Source organism: Struthio camelus, chromosome 1 (genome assembly GCF_040807025.1).
Source record: "Struthio camelus isolate bStrCam1 chromosome 1, bStrCam1.hap1, whole genome shotgun sequence".
In the NCBI taxonomy this organism is placed as follows: Eukaryota; Metazoa; Chordata; class Aves; order Struthioniformes; family Struthionidae; genus Struthio; species Struthio camelus.
Window position 1 is genome coordinate 78,188,641 of NC_090942.1, and position 12,834 is coordinate 78,201,474.

The following is a 12,834-nucleotide window of genomic DNA, read 5'->3' on the forward strand; positions in this document are numbered from 1 at the left end:
AGGGAGAACAAGGAAAATTTTGGCTTACTATTCAACAGGAAGAGACAACTATCAACAGATAACATGAAGGGTTATGAAATACTTAAAGCCTTTGTTTTACATTGCCCTTCAATAAAGAAGTCAAACATAAGCAGATGGCTTGAACAATGAATACTAACAACAAATAAGGAAATAAAGTAGTATAGAATATTGCTATTTATTCAAATTGGTACTTAAAGAACCGGCTAAAATAGTCTCAGATTTGATACAGAACTTTCAAAATTATGAGGAAAAGCAAATACACTACCTAACTTAAAAAAGAGGGCAGGATAAGAGCTGGAGAGTTACTGACATATTTCCAAGGAATCTATTCCTGCTTTCAGGCAGCAATTACACAGTCACAGAGAGTTCAAAGCCTGTTAAGAGACACAAAAGCCACTAGGGATTCTTGAGATCTATCCTGATTTCAGGCAAGCTTGTATTTTAAATTGTCCTCCACCACTTTTACCTTGGTTTCCTAAGGAAACAAGAATAATGCAATCAATCTTTAAATCCACGTGTCTGTCAGCCTTCCCCCCAGAATTGGAGCCATCTACCAATTTCAGTCAAATTGGGGGGGTGGGGGGGGAGGGGTCTTAAGATATACAGGCTTACAAGTTTTGTGAAACTGACAGTCATGAAAAGGAGAGAGACTCCTAGCTGGGAAGGCAGGGAAAACTCACACCATTATCTATTCCATTTGTTAGCAGCTAGCCAAGCAATCAGCATATGTGTTTCCCTGGGCTAACCACCTGCTGTCTCTTGCCCAGCTGCCACCTCGAAGTATTCAGTGAGAACTATAATCTTTTTCTACCTTCAAGTAATAATCTCCAAGTACATTTACGCTGTGTGAGATGCCAGACTGGAGCTGGGTCTCAAAGTTCTTCACTTGGATGTAACGACTGCCGATCAACTGTAACACATCAGCCCTGGATGACATAATGCTTGCTGAAGGTATGGATAATGCTCCAGATAGTGGCTCAGCAGAAGTCAGGGACAGAAATGTTTATTAGTGAGGCCATTGATACATCCTGAGTTTAGTGCACTGTGTCCCATTGACAGAAATGTCATCTGTGTTGGTGATTCATTTGCATTTTTTATCTAGCTAGCTCTCTGCTCTGACAGTCTTTCAGTAGAAATGGCATTAGACCTCTCCGTAATACTAACCTCAGGAAATTTCTGAAAAATCTGTTCCTACCTATAGGAAAAAAAAGCTCTCTTGACCTCAATGACAGGCGGAACAATTTCAGCGTGCAGAAAACAGGTTGATTTCCTGATTGAAGTATAACTCAGATTCTGCTTTGAGGACGATCTTGGAACAAAACTGCAAGATCATTCCACTCCCAAAAATACATTACATAGAGAGTGCTAGCCATAAGGTCTTAGATATCGCCTAGTGTCCTGCAAAAGCAAATTAGAAAAGACCGTCAGAGACAGAGTGAGCCAGCTAAAAACCCTAAGGATTAAGCTGAAGGTCCACTGTGGAACAGAGTCTTTCACAGGTTAGGGACATTAACTATCCCAACCTGTGAAAGAACTTAAGGGTAGAAAAGTGTGGGAATACGAGGGTCCCACCCACTGCAAACTGCTGGTCCTAAATGACAACTTTGATAAGAAAGAGGCCAGATTTACTTTCCTAGAGACTTCAGGTAGTATTTCTTTTCCGTTACTAATCATGATTTCTCATTCAGGAGAGCAGCAGATATAATTTGGTAAATCAGAGCCACCCAGCATCCACAATGTGACAAGCAGAGAGGTAACATTCAGCTGGGTGCTGAAGTTTTGTTTGAGCAGTTTCAGGAGGAGGGCAGAAGCCTTGAACTCTAGGCTAAGAGGTATAGAAGGTGTTGATACCAGAACTGCCTTAGCCAGGCTGGAGTGATCAGAATTATCAATGCCATCACTGGACAACACTGGAACAAGAAGAACGGAAGGGAAGATGTAAGCTAGTGCTCATATACACTGAAGGAGAAACTCATCCGACATAGACTGAAGACACTGATCAGCTCAGGAACCAAAAATCCAAAGTTTCTGTTTTGAATTCTTCAAAATGCCCATGTCTGAAGCAAAAGGATCAAAGTTGGTATGCTCCCAATATAGTTACCTGCTTTCTGCACAAGGGATTGACTCATTTCTGTGCTGTCCTGACATGGTAAAGTGACTCAAGCCATCTGCCTCAGAACTGATGCCATGTGAACTGCTGACAGGTAGTCAGGCAATAGTTCCAAACAGTCGACCACTTCTCAACAGGCAGTGACTGACAGCACGGTATAAAGCAGTTCAATGGCCTCTCAGCCAAAACCCCTTTTGGCAAGAAGGTAAAGGGAAATTGCTACCTTCTTTAAAATATCCCAGAAGGCTCCTAACCTTCCAAGACCTCACTAAGCGAGAGAGAAGGATGTCCCAGTGCCTGAGAGGCCTTTTGAGGATGGGTAGTATGCTTCTCCTCTACTTTGCCTTGCTATAGCATAGTTTGGCAAAGGGAGAGAAGCAGACTCCCGTGAGTGCTAGCTGTCCTTCTACGGGGTCCTCAGAAATCCTGCTGCTAGTATCCTCATAATGCCAATTCTAATGCCAAATACCCACTGCCAACCACTTTTATGTTAATGACAGAAACACGAAAGTCATGGTGAACCTACAACCACCCATTATGTTGTAGGTGTTGCTGAAGGCTGCATTAAGTGTGGCCCTGAAATTGGTATTCAGGGTTAGAGTTCAGATGCCATTGTTTATTGCCCATGTTTGGTGTCCCTATAGCACTCAGTCTTTTTTTCAAAGTGTGTAGAGGTCCTCTGGCAAGCTCTGAGACAACAAAATGGAGACAACACAAATGGGCTTTTTGAGCCATAGGAATAAGCTCTCAATTCTGAGGATGTGTGAATGCACTGACAAGGCAATGTCTAGAGGTGCTTTGAAGGGGATTCAGGTAGAGATGTAGGAAGCACACAAAGATCAGATAGTTGAAGGAAGGAAACAAAGAAGTCTGAGAATTCTGAGAAGAATCACTGACAGAATTTCTAACTTCAGATCCCCCGTCCTCGGTGCTGTTAACAGGAATGTGAGCTTTGCTCACAGCATTCTCTTTTTTATGAAATATAACCCTTCAAATGAGCAAAGACAGGCCTTGAGCATGCCTCCATGGACATACCTGAGTAAAGCATTATCTGGGCTCAAGTGAAATACATGTATCCAGAGTTTGAGCACACATGTAGATTTCCACATTAAAAAAAAAAAATTTTGAGGGAAGCAAAGCTCATTCCATACAAGAGATACTTCTTTCCGCATCCCTTCCCACCCCCCACACCGGCTTATGCAGGCGTTTCCATATACTAAAAAGCAAGAAGTGAAAGGACTCAGTAGCTCATATATCTTTGTAACCTGGGTGCCGGTAGCAATGACGCCAATTCAGTTGGAGGCTGTAGCGATAGCCTGCAGCAGTGACAGCCATCAGATGGAGCGGAGTTCCTGATCCTCTGAGAATGTTCAAATCCAGTTCCTGAGTAGTAAGCCACACTGGTTCTACAGAGGATCACAAGCTTACACTTCAGATGTTATCTAGAGGGTAAACCCCAACTGTTGAATGATGCAGTGAAATACAGTCCTTGTGGACCCTGTAAAGTGAGCTCAATGATTTTTGCCTGAATCCAGGAGTCTTTGATGAATGATCCAGACACGTGTGCTCTCCTGATGCAATTCTTTGAGTGTTGTACAATTTTGAATATATCTCTGTGAAATGAGAGATCAGCCTAGGACAGTACTTACCATTAGACAAACAGCATGTATACTCTGATTCTTTCTGAAAGTATCTGTTCCATGTGTATTTTTTCTTTACATTAAACAGAAAACATTATTAACAGCATACCTTTTTGAAAGATCTGTTTGCCTTTTTTCCTCTCTTTGTCGGCTTCCCTTTGATATATGTGAGCTGATACCATTTAAGTCATCAGGAGAAACAGCAACCTTTAAGCTATTCAAAAGCATGTTGTAAAAGATCCCACCAGAAGAATTATCCTGATATTTGCAGCATAACCTGGATAAAATAAGAATTTAAAATACTTAGAGAGGTTGGGAACAATGTATAATACAAATATAGTAAGACAAAGATGATCAAAGGAACACATTTGCTTTCCATATATAGTTAAGGATATTATTCAGAAGGTTATCTTTAGGCTTTAGAAACCAGCCTTCCTAGACTCCTTCTATAGCCTACAGAGAAATCAGGAACCTAATTTAAACACTGAATAATTATCCAGAGGAGCTCCATTGACTGTAGAAGGAGCCTAAGGCAACAAGCCTCTCCTGCCAGTAGATAGCCTTAGTGAATACTCAGTATCATTAACACTTGCACTATATGGTGGACAACTGGAAGAGACTTGGCTCATCTGACACTGGCCTGTCAAACTTGGCTGCAACAGTGGAAGAGGTAGCTAAGATCACAGCCACCGCACAACTAAACCTGAAAGAAATCATGAATGAAAGCCCCTGTTTACCTTAACTTGCAGCCTGGCACATAAATGTAAAACGAAATCACTAGCAGCTTAAATTAATGCTCCTGGCTGTGAACCTTAACAGCCTAGGAGCAGACACACTGTCTGTACAGCCCCCTCTGTTATGCTAAGGGTAACTTCCAAAGGAGAGGTTGGGTGGGGAGCTCGCTGAGCTTGTTAAATTACCTCCTTAAATCATTCCTGTATAAATTAGCAGAGTTCATGAATCAGAGCCCTTGTCATCACTGTGTCACTGCTTCACTGAGCTGTTTAGCCTTCCAAGATTTCATTCATGTTCATCTAGCTTTTGGGTATTCTTGAATAAAAGCAGAAGGCTCCTATACTTGTACTGCGCACTGCGGAAGCATGGCATTCTCTGCACTCAGCTTATCCCAAGTGCCAGCTCTATTTAGACTGCCACTAAAAAATAACTAAAAAAACACTTGGCACTTAACATATCAAGTGCCTTCTTTCTGGGGGAAAAAAAAACCTAAATCAAAACTTCCTTTTCTTTTGAGAAGTCTAATCTATAACATATACACTGCAGGAGAGAAAGTGTCAGAGGGATGAGAAGGAGGGGAAAAATCTCCATATTCTAGTATTTGCTAAGCCCTACTCAGTTAAAATAAGTGTAGCCTTCACATAGACAATGGCTCTGAACACTATAGAGCAACATCTGCTTTGTGAGTGTAATCCATAAAAGACTTCCAAATGCCCTTAAAAATTGTTCCCTCTTTTCTCCAGTCTGAATGTCATCTTACAGGAAGCCATCTGGGACAACCATCCCAGTTATTCTGCTGCAGCTATAGCAGCATTGTCCTCAGGTGCCTCAGGATGAGTCACATCAAGGCAAAAGTCCAGTTATAGTAGAAGCCCCCCAAAGCGGAAGTATCGTTTCAAATAAATAAGACTGATGAAGCTGCACTCCTGAATTCAGAACGTAATTCAGTCACTTCATCACCTTTTGCTCAAAAACCCTGCACCCCTTAAAGCACCCATGTTAAATCCCCAATCTGGTTATAACACTCCCAGCACAGATGTGATAGTCTTAACCCAGCATGTGTATTTAAAAGAATCAATTGCATCTTCTTTACTTATTATTTTAAAACATAGCATTTTTAAACCTGGCATCTCTTACTACTTAAAGCAGTGAACAAACAGTGCCATCCACTGTTTCTCTGCGTAATCCACAATATTTTCCTAGGGTAGTTTTAAATAAGGTTTAACATAAAAATTAATACCACATTTGAAAAAAACTATAGATTGATAAAAAGATGTGAGTAAAAACATATTTTTAAGGAGTCAGGTTAAATCACTGAATGACAACTTTAAAAATAGATTATCACCAAGTAGATTTTTCAAAATATCTCTTCAGCTGTGGATGAGCCATTCTAACTTAATTAGCTAATTTTTACTCATTTATTTTAATATCAAATATTTCTCCAATCAAGTAGACCATCTTTTGCATTGCCCAGTATAAATCCTCACTTCATTTTACTACAAGAATTAAATTTCTTCCTCAATGTGGTCATTTGCTCTCTGGAACATGGCCCTGATATTGCTAAGAGCAGGGGTTTTTTAGAAATGTTTACTAGAGAAGAATTAGCAATACAGTAGGAAAGAGACTCTGTTTTCATGGACTGAACATGGCCATGATTATATAGTAATTGATGTCCCTGAAGGTGTTTGACAATGGAATTCAAACCTTATCTTTTAGACGTATATTTAAGATGCTGCCCTTATAAGATTACAAACTCATCCCATCTACGGTGAAACTTGTCTGCCTTTGGGAAACACATATTGTTGCATTGTTCAATAGTGCTGCAGTTCGACAACGCACATACAAGAATGTGCTCAATACTCACCATAACAGGAATCCTAAAAGCATTATGCACACCTCTTCTGGTGCTTTGCTAGAATACAACCTTAGCTGCTAGAATTTGCTAGGCTGATCTCACAGGGCTTATCTTCTAAAACAAAGGCAAAATACCCACTGTCCACAACGATGAATGAATTAAACCCCAAAAAATTTCCTTTCATGGCCTTCCTCTACATCATCTTTCTTATAGCGAATGTTTAGAATTTCAAGCAAAGGCCACTTTACAATTCAAAGCAGCTGTAATTCCTGATTTCTCTTATAGTAGAGATCTTTCATTGACACAAATAATACTAGAAATAGTATTTAGAAAATTGTATAACTGCTGAGTCCCAGGTAATTCAAAGGGTAATTATTTGTTCATGATCAATGACCAGTGATTATATAGTATACAACACAGAGCTATAAAATTGACAGATGATGAAAGCATATAGTTATAACACACTGCACTGGGAACATGACTTTCATGAACCCAATGTATAACACCCAAAGTTTTCTCTAAGACATTTACAGAAAGGCAAATGCATACAGTCGAATTCGTTTTACTGATCACGCTCATGCTCATTCATATTTCAGGATCAGAGATTATTTTCTAAAGCCATTTCCTATTGATGCTGTTGTGTTTGCTCCTCATTCACAATGATTAGCAGGACATTGGGTTGTAAAGGGTCAGACTGGAACCGATTTTGATTTTCCTATTATGTTTTCAAAGGTAGGAAAGAATTCCACATCTTTCTGAAAGTCACTGAGAGTGAGCAGAGAAAGCTAGAGCCCATGCGAGAGCAGATTAGACCTGATTATAACCTAATTGAATTGTTATTGCAATAAAATGCCTAATACAGTTCCCTCCTCTTTGGATACAGATATTTTGACTATATGCTCCCCATGCTCCCCAGTTTGGGGTTTGTGCTGATATTCAAAATGAGATTTCATGTTGACAATGTTAAAATTCATACTGCTGTTCATTACAGCAATAATCTACTGAGGAAAGACACAACATTAATTTAATTAATTTTGTATTACACTCCGTTTGGGAATACTAAATAATGTTTGATAATGGCTTGGATCTCCACCATATCAGTTGTTCCTTTGTAGAAAAGGCTTATCTTACCTTTGAAATGGTGAAATTATGCCCAACTCACAAGAGTTTCCAATATAGAATTTTCATGGAAATAAATAAGGGATTTACAAGCTGATCGCATAAGGAATGAAGCATCTCTTCCACTGATTTTTTCTTTTCTATATGCTTAAGGCAAACTGAAATCCTAACTACTCCAGTTATAGCTATCACATTAAAAGACAGGAAAAAAGATATGGTAAGAAAAGAAATTACACTAAATCTGCTACAATTCATACATCATCAACTTACTTCATAAATTGTTGGTCTGACAAAGAAGGGCAATACATCTGTAGAACTTTTCTTAGATGACTTCTGCTAATAGTGCCAGTACATTTAGGATCATAGGACTGCAAAGTCTTATGAAAATCTTTCCAGTTTTCTGTGATTGTATCTGAAAGGATCTTCGCCACCTAACAATTGAATGAATTAGTAAGGCGGGGGGGAAGGGGGAAGAATCCTTGAGGTTAAACTATGATAGTGCTACCACATGACAAAAATGTACTGAAATGACAAATCTAATGTTAGAAGATCAACACCTATTGAAAATGGAGCACGTTATTACATACAGTATTCCATATTACATATAGTATTTCAAAGCAAGATACAACATCAGGCAGGACATTCACTCCCCAACATCTACCTTTGAAAATGTTTGTTCTGAAAAGTGACCGCAAAGTGACTGCGTAAGAAAATGTATACCTCACCTCACAGATCTGCTCTCCCCTCAGTCCTGTAAAACAAAATTCACTAGGACTGAATGAGTTGCAAACAGCACTCATCTTACTCAGGGCATAATTTGAAGACAATAGACTTGCACAGGAGATGATAACAAAATCTGGCTTACTGAACCTGCTTCAGGATCTCTCTGTAGCATTAGCAGTTAGAGTAAAAGTATCTTTTCACTTGTAAATTGAGTATACTAAAAACAGAAGTGTCTGAGAAGAAACAAACATAGACTCTCAGTTTGACAGAGAATCTCAGCATAACTGCAGATCTGACTGAGCACTGCACTATGTCGAATCTCAGGTGAGAGGAAGGAGGCGGAGGTTTGTGTCATTTTAGTTATCTTAGCTGGCTGGGAGCCCAGATTGTTTACAGGTTCTGGTTCTGCCCATTGCTACTTTTAGGTCTCCTCTGACTGAATCATTCCCCAAAGGAATAACATAAATGCAGAGATTTCTTAAAAAAAAATGTCCTCTTTTATTTGTAGAAGCTATAATCTGCCTCTTCTAGAGGATGAGCCATGTTGATGGAGCTGGCAATACTACTCAGCACACCAATGGAAAGGATTCCTGGACACTCAGGCTACCTTGCAGCTGCTCTTTATCAAGAGAAGGCTGCAAACTAGCCACAGAGTCCAGAACTAACCTACTTCTTAGAGCAGAGTCGCTCTCCAAGTGTGAAATCACAACCGCCACGCTCGTGTCATGCAAAGCTACTGTTTCATCCCTGGTGGTATTTCATGCCAGGGTGACCAGGATCTAGGATGTTTAGCATTTCCTTTACCTGTATTCTGTCATGCTATCATTTACCTCATTCGGGATGCTTATTTAAAATGACAAGAACGGCCAGTTTTCTGTGACAATCTCTAATAAGAGCCTAACCAGCTCAATTTAAGTCCAACTTAGTGCGCATTAACAGTTGTGTACGCAGGCAGTGTAGCATTTGTGCTTTCCCCAACATGTCAATTTTACAGCCACTAAAGTTTGTCCCAGAATTTCACCCAGACCTTTATTCTACTCAAAAACAGCTGGAAGGGACTTGAACTGCTGCATCAAATGTATCTATTGTTAGAGCCATCAGAAAGGAATGCTGCCTATTTCAGTAAGTAACATCAAAGTATTTCAAAGCAGTGCACACTATTCAGGACTATTCAATGGGACCTTCTTCTTGTGCATCTGGTGTTTCTCTCGACACTGCTGGATTCCTTTAACATCTCTCAAAAACACTAACCAGACCAGCTGGGACAAAAGCTAAACATGTAATTAGTCAGTTGATATATTAAGGCAAACATAAAAGAGATTCGATACAGAAAATTATGGATAGGTTCTTAATACTAGGAAGCAGATACGGAAACTGTAGCTTATTAAGTCATTTCTTAGTAGAATTCAGTAAGTAAAAAAGTATTGACAATATTATCTCTGTCCAAGGAAACCGATATACTAAACAGAAGTTTTGACTGCAGGATCCAGCATATAACCTATCTGTACACATGGTGAATAGTTCTAATTCTTCTATTAAAAGAAGACTACAAAGTCAGTGTCAAAGCTGTACCCAGGAAAATATGCAATCTCTGTGTAGCATACAGCATATATTTTGAACCAACGTATTATTATAAAGAATAACAGGTAAAACAAGAAACAGGTCTTTTGCAAAATATCAGCAAAACAGATTTGACACCCCAAAGCTATGAAGTATTACTACTGCCTCTCATCTGTTGTACACATGTAACTGAGCCAGTGATTCTGGGGGAGTTTTCAAAAATCTCCAATAACCATGAGATTGTTTTCCAACTGAAGCTTCAGAAGAAAAGAGTCTAGAAGTGGCAATTATGAAGATTTACATTGCTGGAAAGTATGTGAACAAAACTAACGTAGATGAACACTCCATGCAGAGCATAACATTTTACTAAAACATATTCTGGCACTTTGCTGCAGCCATTATAAAATAAGCTAACCTTAAAAAATTAAAAAGAAACACTTACTAGAGACTCTTTTTCTTCAGCCAAGTCTAAAAACTTATGATAGTCAACATATCCAGTCTGTCCTGGATCAATTATCTGGATTAGCTCCTGGAAATCTTTATTTTTTATTTGAAGTAAGAAGTAATGTAAAATATGACGAAGCTCATCTCTTGTGATCTTTCCATCTCGTTTCTAAGACAAAAAAAACAAAGCATGCATAAAAAAGAGCAAATAAATTTACTAAAGCAAGGCTGATCCTAATGTGCTATTTTGCATCTCTAGATCATCCTGACCTACAGGAACTGGCAACTCTGTAGCTTTTCCAGTAGCCTGTATATTTTATACTTTAAATCTAGTACTTCTACTCCAGTTCCTAGTGAGTATTCAACTGGAGCACTTACTGGATGGAAGACTAAAACCATTGAAATGAAACTACAATAACCTTTCTATTGCCTTGGGATAGATTGTGTAGTTTGCTGGTAAACTGTGCCACAGGTATATGGATACATGAAATGCCTTTACACACACTCAGGTCAGCTTATCACCTGCATTTCATTCCTTATTTGCTCTGGAATCAACGGTCACATAAAGTTGTGTCTGACTGAAAGAGGTTGCTGGGTCTGAGTGGAGTCAATCCAGGTGTCTCTGCTTCTGCCTCTGCTTCCAAAAAAGGCAGCTTTGCTGCATGGGTGCTAGCTTTGTCCAGGGACAATACTATACACAGATCCTTTTATTACTTGGAATTTTGTTGCCAGACCTGTTTCCCTATATTGCAGTAAACAGTGAATTAGCTGTATACTTATACTGCAGTCAAGTTTGTGACACTTCAGTGAGGCAACATAAGGAGTTTGTACTACACATGCTTGTGTTAGGCTTTCTCTGAAAGTAGACAAAAATTTTGGTTCCCCAGTTCTATCACCTTTCATGCATCACTAGAGGATTTGTGAAATTAAAAGGTAGAAGTTGCTTTGCTACCATGCAATAAGTTGCTGCTACCACATACCCCGTCCATTGCCTTAATGAAGAATAGAGAAGTCCATTAATTGATGTCCATAGTTATATCTTAATATTGTTCTCAGCATGTCCATAAACGGCACCTGAACCTGTGTTTATCTATGCTTGATGTATGCCAGCATTTTCTTCATGATTAGCTTCAGAACAATAACAGGAAACATTTTGTGTCTGAGTGCAGCTTTTTCAAGGGCTGCAGTTTTCAGCATGATGGTCCATAAGGCCAGAGTAAATTCTCTGCAAACACTTGGGTCATTACAGAGCTTTCAGTTGAAGGTACAACTATAAGAACATGGTGAGCCTTGAGAAATTCTAACTGTTGGTGCATTAATCCAAAACATTTGAAACTGACTGTCCTAAGACTTTCCCTTTCTTTTTAGCATGTTTCCTTTGCATCTTGGTATGCATCCTTTGCATCTGTTACATTGTTAGCTTGGGTCTCTTAGCTTTCTTGACCTGGTTACCGAGGGTGAACCAGTTTTCAGGGGGAATCTGTATCTCGGGCTTGATGCCCTATCACATTGTCATGCAAAAGGGTACCCAATTAGGCTGTAAAGTAATAGGCAATGGATGTGTTCATGCAACAAAATCAGGATATTTTTATGTTGCTGCACTTAAGGCACAGCTTTTCTCTCAGTTCCCATGGCAAGTCATATCCATAATTTATGTGGGAGAGTTTTAAATATGTGCTTGTACCAACTCTTTTTTATGACTGTCTATTGGATTTTATAATTTCCTATTTGTTCTTGGACTTTCACTTTTTAAAATTGTTTCTTTATTTTCTCTAAAGAAACCTGAGGAAGAATAATGGGAGGAAAGAAGAAGAAAGAGTGGAATAAAAGCTTTGGAACAATAAAGAAAATTTAGGAGTAAATAGTTCCTCCAGTGATTGAGTTTCTGGCTAAGCACTAGACAAATATCTTTCTCTTCATAAAATTCACCCTAAGAAAATTCTGTTTCCCTTTAGTCCCCCACAGAGATCCAGGGTGGCAGTAATAATATAGAGGATGAACAATTATTTACTTCATCAGCTGGTCTGGGAAATACTTTAAAGTTCTGCAATCAAAAGATAATGGTCTTGTGAAACTACTATCTGGTATTTGAATTTTCTTCAGAGACTGTTGTCACTGCATTAAATCATACGGAAACAAAATCTGATAATATACCTTCCTCCCCCAGTAAACAAGTTAGGGAATCTGGCACTGAAGCTATAAAGATAGCTTGTGCATCACAAGAAACAAATGTACACAATGACTATGTCTTACCCATGAAGATGAAATATGTTACAATGAAAATAAATTATGTTTTATTCAAAGCTTAGATAATATAGGTAAGTGAAGGTATACTATATCAGGCCTTATTAAGTAGATTGCATTTGCTTATTTGGCTGCTTTGCAACTTTAATTGCATTTGTTTAAAATAGTTTAATTTTATTGCCTCTATCATTACCTGATATAATTCAGTCCAGCATAAGTGATCTCAGTGGGGCTGCACTGATTTATCCAACAAGAATTCATGATGTTATGCATAAATATATGATATATAAATATTATTCTTACATACAGTCCTTTCAGTGTGAGAGACTCCAGATGTTAGGGATGACATGGTTCTATCTTCAGCCTATCTTTCCTTTTCACCT

The 12,834-nt window shown here is 38.8% G+C and overlaps 1 protein-coding gene across 1 annotated transcript in view; it reads right to left on the reverse strand.

Annotated features, from left to right (window-relative positions):
- EFCAB6 (EF-hand calcium binding domain 6) overlaps positions 1-12,834 on the reverse strand; it is a 109,693-nt gene that overhangs the window by 55,878 nt on the left and 40,981 nt on the right. Inside the window, exons 12-14 of the mRNA XM_068951150.1 lie at positions 10,206-10,376; positions 7,751-7,911; positions 3,881-4,048 (exon numbers count right to left, since the gene is read on the reverse strand). Of these exons, the coding sequence (XP_068807251.1) occupies positions 3,881-4,048; positions 7,751-7,911; positions 10,206-10,376 (500 nt within the window). The remainder of the gene's footprint in view (positions 1-3,880; positions 4,049-7,750; positions 7,912-10,205; positions 10,377-12,834) is intronic.